The sequence below is a fragment of the Mchenga conophoros genome, linkage group LG11 (genome assembly GCF_057382185.1).
Source record: "Mchenga conophoros isolate Kocher_MC1m ecotype Shallow Benthic linkage group LG11, M_conophoros_male_GT1.1, whole genome shotgun sequence".
Lineage (NCBI taxonomy): Eukaryota > Metazoa > Chordata > Actinopteri > Cichliformes > Cichlidae > Mchenga > Mchenga conophoros.
The window spans coordinates 29,376,875-29,391,021 of NC_140536.1; the positions used below are offsets into that span (position 1 = coordinate 29,376,875).

General features: G+C 40.6%; 2 protein-coding genes across 3 annotated transcripts; both read left to right on the top strand.

The window, feature by feature from the left end:
* The first annotated feature begins 4,140 nt into the window (after positions 1–4,140).
* Positions 4,141–8,668, top strand: cbx3b (chromobox homolog 3b). 2 transcript variants are annotated; one of them, XM_085292333.1, is made up of 5 exons: positions 4,141–4,367; positions 4,784–4,924; positions 5,033–5,189; positions 5,621–5,781; positions 7,340–8,668. In XM_085292333.1, exons 2-5 carry the CDS (start codon positions 4,785–4,787, stop codon positions 7,458–7,460), a joined length of 579 nt encoding a protein of 192 aa, XP_085148459.1. In that variant the 5' UTR covers positions 4,141–4,367; position 4,784; the 3' UTR covers positions 7,461–8,668. The 2 variants fall into 2 exon arrangements, with proteins under 2 accessions (XP_085148459.1, XP_085148460.1); XM_085292334.1 differs by lacking the exon at positions 4,141–4,367 and having other exon boundaries at positions 4,381–4,924.
* Positions 8,669–10,586: 1,918 nt separating this feature from the next.
* snx10b (sorting nexin 10b) lies at positions 10,587–13,437 on the top strand. Its single transcript, XM_085290374.1, has 6 exons — positions 10,587–10,712; positions 10,990–11,076; positions 11,175–11,275; positions 11,382–11,483; positions 11,635–11,844; positions 11,946–13,437. The coding sequence occupies exons 1-6, from the start codon at positions 10,680–10,682 to the stop codon at positions 12,055–12,057; spliced, it is 645 nt and encodes a 214-aa protein (XP_085146500.1). The 5' UTR covers positions 10,587–10,679; the 3' UTR covers positions 12,058–13,437.
* The last annotated feature ends 710 nt before the right edge of the window (positions 13,438–14,147 follow it).

Here is a 14,147-nt window from a genome sequence, read left to right on the forward strand (position 1 = left end):
ATTCTTTTTAGGTTCAAAGGCGATCTATTCCCTACCACTCCTATCCATTCACTTTGTGCCACATTGGCCCCAGGGGGAATGGGAGTTGCTTGTCACTGATGCCATTCACCCATCAGTCACAGTGTTACAAGATCCTACGGGCTTCGCTTTGTGGGGCGGAATCTCCCAGCAGAGACCCACATGTGATGAAGTCAGCACCACTTCCACTGTGTGACTTTTCCCTCTCCCTCCGTTCAGCAGATGAACAGATTTATTATCTCTACAAAGGTTACATGGAGTTTCTTTGAGTACTGCAAAGGGCCGAGCTCTGAATATTCCAAATAAGCACATACAGTATGAAACCAAAGCTGGAAACTATTTACTTTCTTGGAAAGATGGTAGAGGTTCTTCAGAGTGTCAATTTTGTGCTGCTTAAACTTTCATCTCACCAGGTTCAGGTTTATTCTTTATTCAAACTGACGACGCACAGAGACGCAGCTGCTTCTCAAGCTCTTATTTATACTCATACTGTTTCTTGGTTTTGTATATATTGCTCTTGATGAGCGTTATTTTTGTTGGTCTTAACTAGGACTTGAGTGCAAAATTTAGTTTCACCTCATGGCAATAAAAATCCTTAGATCCTTGTATTCATCAAGCACAATCAAAGGCTGTTGGCTGCTTTTTTAATTTTGATGGCTTTTTTGTTATATTATGGTGACAATAATGTCACATGGATGAACGTCTGCATGACTGTGTAAACTATATTACACCTTTGCGATTTTTGTTTCACTCCGTTTTCTGCAGGGAGTGTTACAGCTGATCTGCAACAGAAAACCCCAAGCTACCTTTTACCTTAAATAATTATAATTCTTTCTCTCTGTGCTGGCATTTAGATGAGCTTTCTTGACCAGATAGTAGTTTTAATAAAATACATTTATGCTATATTAATCTCTTCTTGTCTGATTGAAACCTGTAGTGTAATGCATACTCCTAGTGTATGCATTCCCAGTAACTCTGCAGACACAAAGACTGGTAATGACTACACGACTCTAGCCCTGGAGTGTCAGGTATAGAATAACACAGAGGAAAGTATCTTGGGGCACCATAAATGTTCTAAAACAAGAGACAGATTTCCGCAAGTAGATCCAGGTGGTCTGTGGTTCCACGTCATCTGTTACTTGTGAAAAGTTTCTTTTCTCTCTGCCACTGCTGCATAAATATCGAGGACATAAAGTGCACTGGAGCCTGCCACTTAGTACCCTGATTGACTTTGTATGTGACTCTGAATATGATCTGAAGTCAGTTTTTGAAGCTGATGAAGGGAGAGTTGGCAAAGAACTTGAATTTTTTCAAAACATGCAAAAATGATATCCAAGAAAGTGCTTTACAAATGCGCAGTCAGTGAATTGTTATGGACTTATTTGAATCTCGTTTTGACCACCGGTACTTTTAGTAACGTTTTACTGGATTCTGTGTCTTATATAACCACAGACTTGATAAGAACACAAGGACTGACATGAATTCCTTCACCGTGGTTGTAATCTGAGAGCTTCAAAGTTGGAACTAAGGGAACGCCGGGGGCCCACCATGTGAAAAGAGTCCACTCGGGCCTATCCTGAGCCACACAGACCACTACTCACTCCATCCACATCCCCTCACAGCAGGATCTAGCCATCTGGACTAATTTCTGCTCTGACAGAATGGCTCTCTGTATTAGGGCTCCATTCACAGTGGGTGTTTGGAATGTGCTTGTCTGGGAGGGAAGTTAGTAGATTTAAGGGATGACGGCATAACGCAATATATCTTTTCACCCTGTACACTGGAGCATGTAATTTCATCAACATCTGTATTTCATTTTTAGTGCCTTGGTCAATTTAGGGGTTCAGTCAGTTTGCATTCAAGGCACCAGGAAGGCCTCAAATCACTTTATTATTACATGTAGTAACATTATTTAGATTACAAATTTGTGTAAGACATAAAACAAATGTTTATAAAACATCTCAGATATGCCGGTGTTCACCTAAATCTAACTACTGCAATCCAGAGGCTGATCAATAATATCAAATTTCCCACAACTATCAAAAACAGATGCTTATGTAAATGTTGGTCAGTTTTTAGTCTATATATGAATAGTAAGTTGTGGTGGAGGAGTGGTTGAAACCCATAACATTAAGTGTTACAGGGTCAGTTTTACTCACCTACTATGTCTTCTCAATGTCTCAATCAATACTGTCATTTAATCAATAACAGTGAAAAAAGAAATCTCCTCATGAAAAGTTGTTAATGTTAATTCTGGGATGCAAATCTAAAATAACCTGCTTTCCCCCAAAACAATATATACAGTAGTAAATCTAGACAGGACCTCACTGCATGCATTACTGCCATTCTTGGGCCTACAGCGACAGCCCAAGCCTATTAGCTGTTCCGTTACTATAGCAACTTGTACTAAATCCCCAGAAGAGTAGGAAGGGGTCCGAGGGCAAAAGTGGGTCATTTGGTTGATAACCAACACATGTCTTGCCTCAGTGTCTCAGTCAACTAATACACCAATCCATGGAGGAAAAAGATGTCTTGTAAGGATGGTGTGGCTCTACGAAAAATGCTTTTTAATAAAGCACACCTAATAAAGGATGTTAAATTGTAAACTGCTGAAAAACATAGTTATAAGAGAGACAGCCAAAATAATGTTTCACAACATGGGAATATTGTATTGCAGTATTAATATAGACACTGAAAAGGGTCGACCCTTATAATTATGATTATATTTCTAGTGTGTCTGTTGAGTGAGGCGGGGGTCCCTAAGTTCTCAATGTACTTATAAATTGGTGTGAAAACAGTTCGTAGCATTTGTATCTGGAGGCCTGGAGTATCTTCGACACAGTGTTAATAATTAAACAGTGTAGAAAACAGCAGGTTACCTTGGTTTTATCAATAGAGAATCTACAATTCATGAAGTTAATATCTACAGGCCCCCTCATTTAAAAGTTTCCACTGCACAAGGGGGATAGGTGGTCAGTCCAAATATAAATAATGGTAGCTGTTTACTTTAGACCAGTCACCTGTCCTCCTCCTGACTGCCTTTCTGATTATAGTATGTCTGATACATCTTTGGACTTTTGTAGTGTTGTTAGACATTTATGATCAAATACACCAAGTGCTGCATAATCCTGCCTTGACAATGAAATGGTACCAGTAGAAGCTGTATTCTGCACAGCTCCTGCGAGAGAGTGGTGGAAAAACTCAATGTGGAGCTGCTGCCTTTTGGCTGTGAGCTTTCCAGTATAAATCTATTGACAGCGGTTAACAGAGGTGCTATCAGTCCAATACAGGCTGGCAGCGTCCCCCAGTGGTGTTTTACAAAACAGTGTGGAGTAACTGCTGGAAAGCAAAGTGGAAAGGCCTGTTCTTTGGTCGGGATGGAATGGGGCGGGGGCTATTTGGCCAATCAGTAGCTCTGAGTTTACTCATTGGCTAGAGGGGAACTGTCAGTCAAATCTCCCAAAGACTGTTTTTCCTGCGATTTCAACAGTACAGCCTCAGAGTTTGAGGGGAGCAGATCCCCGTCGACAAAGCCCAGTGTCTTTACAGCACTGAAAACAGTAAAAAAGTATTCTCAAATAATACTAAGTAACACTTTCTGTATTAGAATTTCTACTATACAATATCATGCAAAATTAAATATTAAAAATAGCATCAAACGTTTAAAATAATGCAAAATGAAGCGATTCAGTATATTATTTCCATCAGGAATTTACATTCATTGCAACTGCTTTATAAACCCACCGCTGTATCATTTTAAAGTGGATGGTATTTTTCTCTTAAATGTATTGAACTTTATGTAACATCAATTGGAAATACATGGAAGTACTCTAAAATTAAATAAAACTAAAGTGCACCAAGATCCCTGGTTCGATCCCGGGAGGAGACACAATACATTTATTTATTTATTTATTGTATTCTCGGACTGTCTTTTTGTTTCCAATAAAATAAAACAAAATTTGTGAAATACATTATAGGAAGTGCGCATGCCCTGCCATACCCCGCTGACGCCCATGGGTGGCAGGGCTGTTCCGGACCGCTGGACTGGGACGGTCGAGCGGACTGCTCCCTGATTGGTCGCTGCTGTGCGCGTCCCCGTCGTCTCCTCCCGGTTTTCCTGGCATGACCTTTTCCCTTGGCAACCACTTCCTCCGAGCATCAACGGCCATCTTTAATTTTAACTCATTCATGAAAAGTTGTTTCGCTCATTTACTCACATCGACCGACACATTTGAGCTCAAAGCAGCGTCACCGGCGCTTTGTGCATGTTGTTTCCAGCGACAAGCACAGAGCAGAGCCGAGCGGCACCGCAGCAGGCTACCCTCCGAGATTAAGTAAACACCGAGAGCGTACGTGCATATTGTTCATTACAGCGTCTAATGCATCACCGAGGCACGCTTCTATTCACTCATGTTTCGGGCTGCTGTCTGCTAAATGTGCTCGTAACCAGGCTGTGAGTGAACGACGCTCACGGCGATACTAACATGTTGCTTTTTTTGGACTGAAGGAGCACAATCACCCGACAGAAACAGCAGGTGGAGCGCTGTAACAAGTGTGCCGATCATTGTATGAAGGGCACAGCAGAGTAGTCGCCACTGCCATGTTCTGCTGGAAAAAAAAAATCCCAGCAGCAGGGAGATAAAAGTGAATGTTCCTGACTCCACCGTGTTTAGTTTGTTTTTTTTTTTAGCACGAAAAGAAATGAACTCCCTGTTCTTGTGATTGCCCTGGCCTTCATTCATTCGCTTATTCTCTATCGTGGCAGAATGAGAAAGAAGCAGACTGCCAAACAGAGGAAGACTGAGGAGACTACAGTTGTCCAGGAGTTTGTGGTTGAAAAAATAATTCGCCGCAGAATCTCGAATGGGAGAGTGGAGTACTTCCTGAAGTGGAAGGGCTTCACTGAGTGAGTGGGATGTTGCAGAACCAGTCATTTGAACGGTTTGATTGTGTAACCCGTTTATCCACCGTAGTAAAAATTGCCTTTCCCTCCTCCTGTTAACTCTAACCGCAGTGCAGAAAACACGTGGGAACCCGAGGACAACCTGGACTGTCCTGAACTCATAGAGGAGTTCTTGAGAAACGCCCACTTCACCGAAGAGAATGAAGAAGAGCAACCCGAGCAAGGGTTTGTTCCCAAAGAGGAAATGGCAGAGGAAGAGACAGAAATTGTGAGTATGTGAGGAATTTTGGAGTTTCTGGATCGTCTGTATGTCTGTCTGTTTCCATGTTATTTACAGAACTTCTGCAGCTAAATCTGCCAAAAGGGAGAACAACAATGAAAAATATAGAAGTATAGGGAACACAATAGAAGTATGGTAGCATTTTCCCTTTAGTTGTAGACTGAGGTTGGAATAGAGTCAACTGACTCCTTGTCAGAAATTGTTTTAAGGCTCAATCTGAAACTAAATGTCGTGTTAAAGAGGTTAGTTTTACAAAAGCTCCTGAAAATGAAACCAGTTAAATTTCCCCTTTTTTCTGCAATGGGTGTGTACAGTGAGGGAGAAAAAATGAAATGGCTCGACTTAGCAACCTTCTTATCATGTCTAGTAAATCTGTGCTGCAACTTTGAACTTTGCCTTTTCTTATTTTGTTCTTTTAGTCCTGCGTGCAGGAGGCTCAGGCTGTGAAGACGGACAACAGCGTCCTTCAGCCCGATGATGAGCAGAAAAACTCCCCCAGTGACCTCAGTACTTATCTCGAGCCCGAATGCATCATCGGCTCAACGGACAGAAAGGGAGAGCTCATGTTCCTAGTCAAATGGTGACTGCTTCCTCTTTACTCTGTCCTTGAATAATAAATGCCAGCACTTGAGTAAACGTGGAAAATGTTAATATTTAAAGCCAGAGTCAGACAGCAAAGTGTGTGTGTGGGGGGGGGGACTCGATGTTTTTGTTGCTGTTGCTTTGTGGGAAACTGCAGTTTTCCAACATTTTATATATGCATGATCATTTACTTGAGAAGAGAAGTTGGAAGTTGACACTGACCACCTCAAACCTTATTAGTAACAGATTGGAGAGAGCAGATGGGCTTTGGGTTTATCATTACACATAACCATTAAGCTATAGACTCGGGGGCTCTTAACTATGCGTACCTGGACTATTAAGTCCAGCTCTGCAAAGATCTACCTTTATGAGGCTCCGAGTGATCGGCTTAGATCGTTTTGCTTTTTTTTTTCTCTTCTGATTTACATACACAAATGTTAGTGTCCGGGAGTCCAGCAGAGCCGCAACACTACCTACGATTGTAGTTACTTTATGAAAGAGGAGCTATATTGAATTACAACAGATTGTAAAGTTTGTAAACACAGTTTGTAAAACGGTTGGCTGAAGTCTTTTAAAACGCTCAATGAGTTTTGTTAGGTTGGAGAACTTGGAATTTTTTGAGTGTGAAAGATGTGCTCATGTTTAGGGCTGGAAGTTTAGAGGTCTACGGAAAGCAAACACTTGCACACAATTCCACAAATTATTGACCTTACCCAAATGTCCGCGTCATTCAAAGAAGCACGGCATTGATATGATGATAAGACGCCAGAGTCCTATATTGCTTCCCTTAAGCAAACAAGTCATTTTTTTTACTTCTCCTCCACAAGAGCATAGCCAGTCAGAAAATGTTTAATTCCCTTTGTTTGTCTCAGTCTGTCCCTTGCATCCCATTCTGTCATTCTTGTAATCTTCTCTTCTTGTAATCTTCTTTCCTGCTGTTTGGGAGCTCAGTCTCCATCATCCTTTGCCCAGTGTATCAACTATCCCTCCTCTGCACATGTCCTACCTATTTCAGCTTTGCCTGGTACACTGTCATATGCTTTCTGTAGATCCTCAAAGACAGAGTGCAACTCCTTCTCTGTACTTCTCCATTAACACTTTAAGCAAACTAGCACAAACATCGTGTCTCTAGTGCTCTTTCTCAGTATGAAGTCATACTGCTGCTCACTGATCATCACCTCTCCTCTTAACTGAGCTTTGGCAGCTCTGTCCCGTGTTTTCATGGCTTTATCCCTCTGTAGTTACTTCAGCTAGGCACGCATCATCCTTGTTCTTGAAAATCAGTGATGATATGCTTTATTACATTTGTTGATCTGTCAGCAAGACACTGTGAGAAATTACTGGCTAAATTTAACAGAATTGGTGGAACAATGGAGCATGAGCTAAAGGAAGCTAAAGCTAAAATCTAGTGCCCCTTTTATGTAGAGTCCCCTTACCCTTTACTTCTCCATTAAAAAAAACTGTCAGAAATATTTGTTTCTGTTAAGACATTTTACATCCATTAAAAACAAGAGGCGGTTTCAGTCTTTTTCCTTCTGCTGCGCGTATCCCCACAGGAAAAACTCGGATGACGTTGCCCTGCTGCCGGCCCGTGAAGCGAGCGCCAGATGTCCCCAGGTGGTCATCGACTTCTACGAGCAGAAGCTGACCTGGCACTGTGGAGACGACGAGCAGTAAAAATGTGTGTGGGTTGTGTGCAGAGGAGAACTAATAAACAGCTGTGCTCTCATCTGAAGCTTAACTTTAGCCTCCATCAAATGTCCTCCTTCAGCTGGCATCAGAAGCACTTCGAGCTCTGGCAGGTGTGACATCCTCGGCGGTGGTGGATTTTAAGTGCTGTCTGCCCCGTGGTGCTCAAAAAAGGTCACTGTGACTTTGCAGACACTCTGATGGAGGCTCAAGCTAACCTTTATGTAGAGCGGCTGATCTGAGGTCAGACTAACCCGTTGCAGCTTTTTTCCTGTGTCATCATGTAGCGGACTCGATCACTGTGGTTGTGTTTTGTTTTGAAGATATTGTTCTATGAGTAATTTAGTATTTATAGTCCTGTTTAGATGCCAGTATCTTACACTGGAAGGGCCCTGCGGTTGTTTAGTGTGTGCTTTACATCCTGTACGGCGACACTCTACTGCCAGAGCCAGCAAACTACTGTCCAAGTCCATGCCTTCAGCCTATGTAGCTTTTGGTTAGAGCTGAAGATTGTAGCCCTGTTGTTGGAATGCCTCTTGTTTGAACTTGTATTGTGTGAGGTTGTGAAGTGTTAATGGACACAGCTTTTACTGTATCTCTTTATGACCCTTGTGGTTGATGTTAAATAATATATATTTTAAAAAAAAATGTTGCCCATCAAAAATTCCCTTGTTTTTTTTAATCAGCTGCTGTAAATTAGCAGTTTTCTCCTGTTTATTGAATTAGAACGTTTCAGATTATTTAAATATTTGGTGCTTTGATCCAAAAAGTGAAGCCCTGTAGAATTTTTCAGAATAAGAGCGCCTCGAGGCAACTGTTGTTGTGATTTGGCACTGTATAAATAAAATTGAGTTGAATTAGAAGGTCATGAATTTTCTTAAGTAAATCTAATGAGATTTACACTTATCAAAATGAACTCTTGTGCACCGTAAATGCGTAAGACGATTGTTAAATGTAGCACTTTAGATCTGAGACTGTACAGTTTACACAGGGCATTCATTGACTGTAATTATACAGTTCTGTGTACTTTATATCTGTATCCTGGTGGCATTGTTCTGACTCGACATATCTCCCATGACTGCTATGGGACACTCAGCTGAACCTCAAACCTCCTAAAAACACATCTGCTACAGAACTACTGTAACTGTTGACCATGGATCTGTGAAGTCTGTGAATAAATGAAACCTTTTTTGACACTTTTTGCATCTTGATTCACTCTGATTATATTTCTCACATTATGTGGTCCAATTACTCCTAAAATAAATGATCAATTCCAAATTATTAAAAAAAACAACATTAATATGAGATGATTCATTTGACATTACATTTCTGGCACTAAATGGGCTACACAGAGTTGGGTCCAGAAACACAAGCTTTGTGATTTTCTTTTTTCCTCTGTGCACCACCACAGTGGATTTTAAAGCTAACAGTTAAGATGTGCTTAAAGTGCAGACCTTTAATCTTAATTCAAGGGTTTTACTGTAAAAAATGCAGCTCTTTAGGAATTGCATTTTTTTTTTTTAGACAGTGCTTCATTTTCAGAGGCGGAAATCAATTGGACAAACTTACAACATTTTAAAAGTAAAAACCTTTGTAGTCAATAAATGCCTAAAGTTTAGAACCCATCGACACCACCACGTACTTTTTTTCCATGCTTCAGAGGCTCTGCTAGCCCTGTGCTGCGGTCACTGTCTGGTGCTGCTTGTGGGTTTTTCTGGATTCAGTTTTGTTTTTAGTAACTGGAAGGCACGCTGTTAGGCGGAGATCAGGTGACTGACGTGGTTGATGAAGAATATCCCCGTTTTTGCTTTCAGGAATGGCTGAGTTGCTTTTGTGGTGTCCTTCGGGTCATTATCTGTTTGCACTGTGAAGTGATTAGGTTTGTGGCATTTGAGTGAAAAGTATAGTGCTGTACACTTCTATCAATAAACACTAGTGACCCTTTACCATTGGCAACCATACATGCCCATGCTATAACATTACCTCCACATATTTTACAGATGATGTGGTATGCTTAGGATAATGATTTGTTTCCATGCTTCTCTCTTCTCATTATTCTGGCACAAGTTAATCTTGAGTTTATCTGTCCAAAGATACTTTTTCTAGAACTGTGCAGGTTCTTTTAGGTATTTTCTTATCTGACCTTCTTGTTTTTGAGTATAACCAGTGGTTTCCACCGTGCTGTAAACTCTCTGTATTTACATTCATGAAGGTGTTTCTAAACTCTGGACCCTGTCAATGATATGCTTACCTCTTCTTGACTTGGTTAGATGCTGTAAAGTTGTTTTTCCTTACAAATGGAAACGATTCTGTCATCATGTATTTTAGTTTTATGTTCTTCTGTTTTTTTCTTTGTTTTTTTTTAGATAGTGCAGTACTGTGAGTAAACAGAAAAGATGGGAGAGAGTGGAAGGAGTTAGACACAGAAAATGTTCTGGCATGGACTTAAAAACAGGCCTCTGCAGTACCCTTGGGTACTTGGCTACCAGCATCCACTTCAATTGTCTCCTGTGATCTTTCAGGCATCTCATTGTTTTTAAGAACAGATCAGATTGTTGATTTGGCCTCTCTTAAATTTTTTGCTGTCTCTATGAGAGGATTATTTTTCATTTTCAGCCTAATGACGGCCTTCCTCACTTAGATTGGCATCTCATTAGACCTTATATTTAAAATCGCCAGATCTTTTGTCTACTTCATTTGTCACAAAATAACAAATGAACAGGCCTCACCTGGCCACAAAACTGCTAGCAGTTACCTTTGAGCCTCTTAAAACGGAAGACTGTGTATAAAAATGGCTGTAATTTATAAACAGTTAATACTAAACTTTTTGTTAAACTTTTGTGAATTAAAGCCAAAAGTCTCCACTTCAATCATATCTTGATTGTGTCGTGTAAAATCCACTGTGATGGTGTAAAAAAAAAAACCTACAGCAGTTGTCTCTTTTTCTAACAAAGTATGGATTTCCTGTAACTTTAGCAGCTTTGATCTGGTTGTGCTGACACATGTTCTCTAACAATGCTTCCGATTTAGGAATGCTCGTTTTGCTGAGTTGACAGTTAGAGGGAGGTGCTTATATCAGTCTTGTGACTTTATTTTGAAACCTTTGCTCCATAACCTGTAAAGGTGAAAATAAAAGACACAAATGCAGTGCTAAGGACCACCATTATCTATCTGACTTACGGTTATTGAGATTGAATCTTTTAGATCATGAGAAAAGAAACTGACAGCACGGAGAATCAGGTAGGTCTGAATTAGTGTTGTGGATGTGACAGAGTTTCTTAATTGTCAAGAAGAAAGATCTTTTAGGAGTCACGTGTTTTCCTTAAACTGTGGCACAACTTTGAAAATAACTGTGTTTGTACTAAGCATGAAACCATTCTCTGTTGGATTTTCCTATCCTGGTTCGTGTGATGTTAGTCATTCTACTTCCTCTATCTGCCAATATAATCCTTCCCTTTTTCACAACACAGTGCATTCCATTCAGTCTTTCAGTCTCTGTCCTGCCTTCTCCATGCAGCAGGTCATCAGTGTCTGGGTACGGGACCCACGGATGCAAAAGAATGACTTCTGGCATGCCTACATAGACTATGAAATTTGTTTACATGTAAGTAAAATGCTTAAGACAGTTGGTCGAATCGTTATTCTTTCATTTAGGGCATTTTTACTGTGATATGTGTGTGACACTGGGGTGTCCTGTTTTAGACCGACAGTGTGTGCTTCACCAAGAAGATCTCACAAGTGAGAAGGAGATACAGTGAGTTTGTATGGCTCAGGCGAAAACTGCAGGCAAATTCGATGCTAATGTAAGTTCATCCACTGAGATTTGAATTTAAAGTTTACTTACTCATAGTTAAAGTAGTGTGCTCAGTTGTTCCTGACATTTTGTTGTTCTTGTTGTTGATTTTCCAGGGTACATGTACCAGGGCTGCCCCCTAAAAACCCTTTCTTCAGTCTTAATAACGCTCAGCAGATCACTGATCGAATGAAAGGGCTCCAGAAATTTTTGGAACAGTACGTGAGAACCCAAAGATCAATGCATTTATGAACTTTGACCTAGTCAAACAAAAACTGGAGTACAAACACGGGACCACATGACTGACTCTTTCTAAAGGTAATACCGGGCGAAGTTTTAAAGTGTTTATTTTTCCCAAATTTTTTTCAGAGTCCTTCAGAACCCTCTGCTGCTGTCCGACAGCTGCCTTCACCTTTTTCTACAGTCACAGCTTAGCGTGCCTATGATAGAGGCCTGCGCTGCTGGAAGGACGCACTACTCTGTGGTTCAGGCTGTGCAACGCTGCGGCCTCCGGAGATTCCACTCAGAAGAGGATCTGCACAATAACCTCAAAATTTCCTGTGACTGTGACTCAGATAGGTAAAAAAAAAGATCTGATCTCACCGCATGAGTAAAACTGAAAGTCTTTAGAAGTCAGTTTCACTCTACCTAATTCACTAAATTGTCTTTTTTTTTTCCAGCTCCGAGGGTAGGGATCCAGAACACAAGATTAAAGATTTGGAAGCTTCTTCTCTTGATCTCATTGAAACAAGCCAGGAGGAAGAGCTGAGCTGCTTATCTCGTTCTACATGAAAGCATCATCTTCATACTGCTGACAGAATGTGGGAGTCTCTGCACCCATACAATGTTTTGGATGAGCGAAGGAAAAAGCTATTACCGTAAACCTGTTACTGCACTTAACATGTCTCGTCTTAATTATTTCATTTATTTAAAAAAATGTCACAGCTTCTTGTGTTCTTGATGAGACGTTTTAGTTTGAAATTTGCACAGTAAATAATAATAAAAAATTACCTCTTGTATATTACATATCTATTATCTATCTACATTTATATCTATCTACATATCTACCTGCACGTTCTCAGATTGTCTGAATAAATACAAAGTTGTACCAACAATTTGCCTGAAGATGGCAGTGTTGTAACAGCAATGCGTTTGTATAATCTTTGCTTCATAAACATTGCTTGAATTTTGGTCATTGAGACTGAAACTGGTCAGATATGAGTGCAGTGAAAGCCTTTTGTTCTCCTCTCTGTGCTTCACTCCCAATCAAGGGAAGGGTGTGGAAAGCTTGTCATCTGGTGGCCACCGCAGTGCTTAGCAGTATGACATGTGTAATAGGGTCTCTGCAGAGTTTTTAGACAGCCCCCTTGTCAGGTGTGTGGCTGGTAGGAGGTCCTGTGGGATCCCAATGGACTTGCTCCTGTCTGAGAGGGCTATCGGGTAGACAGGCTACATTGCTCCCTGCTGAACAAAATGCCAGCTGCAATGACAAGACACCCTTTCTACCTGTCTCCTTTGCTTTTGTTAGTCTGAGCTCACCTACTGCAGTCACATCTCAGCGTGTCTGTTCGTGTGTGTTTAGTAAACACACACGCCTGCTCTCACAGTGAACACCACCGTGCTTTTTTTTAATTTTATTGCAGATGTAATAACGAGTAAAGGGAGTGGACAAACTGACATATCTGCAAAACTCATTAGATGAAGTGTTTTGCTTACTTTGGTTTTTTCCTCTGCAGCAGCTGGGTGAGATTTATTGTGAATTCAGAGGGTGGAAGAGATAGTAGGCTTATGTTAGAAAGAACAGAGCAGTGACGTCATCTTAAACACACTGAGATGAACAGCCGCCGACCGAGCTGCCACGGGAAGGTGGGACACATTTCTGAAAGATGCGCATCCAGTAGATATGTATTCATTTGCATCTACTATAGTGAAATATATGTATGTGCAACCATTACCAATGCTTGACGTGTAGTCAGCAGTATTTTGCACCTTCGGACAAAGGTGTAGGTGTTCAAGTGCAAACATATGAATGTTTTTCACTATTTCCACTTAATAAATTTTGAAAAATGTTTGTCTTGTCTTCCTGCAAATAGCTTGCAAAGAAGCTATTTAAACAGGAACTGTTCAGTCTAATGATATCTGACTTTCCAATATTGTTGCATGTCACCCTGACAGACTTTTAAGAAGCCTATGTAAAATGCTACACTGTATCATGTCAGTGTTTGAAGGAATTCTTGAAGTTAAAGATGCAACATTTTGGGTATTGTGTAGGTATTTTAAAAATAAACTTCAGTCATTCAGAATTAAATTACTTTGTCTGTTAAAAAAAGAAAAGAAAAGCTGTCATGTAAATTTTAATTAATTAAAACATTTTAGACTCATCAGTTTCATAATATTAATGAAACCAATGAAGGATGTATCACAGCCCTTGAGATGCTAGTGTAAGAGATGCCAAAAATGTAAAAGGGAAGAAGTAATCTTGGGGAGCTTTGGAGTTGCAGGTTGCACAATGAACTAAGTTCCCTTTGCAGAGCTTTGTGACTGCAAACTCCTTTTTGTCACTAGCAGTCTTCTGGATTGAAATGTTTCCATTTGCTAGTTTCAATTTGACCCGTCCTGCAGTATTGACCCATCATTTGATGGTTCAGTACTCCGATCCACTGGCCGTTAACCTTGAGCCTACCCTGCCGCTGCAGTTCTGCTACCATGACAACAAGGAGACATTTAAACCCATCAGATCAATTGCTAGTGGCTCCCTGCTCCATGTTGTGTGACCCCCAGTGTGGTCAGCTGGAGTGAAAACAGCGGGACAATAAATGAAGAAGAAGTAGAAGATGAAATTTCACTCTCCCTGGGCAAATACCCTCACTGTGCGTAATCTA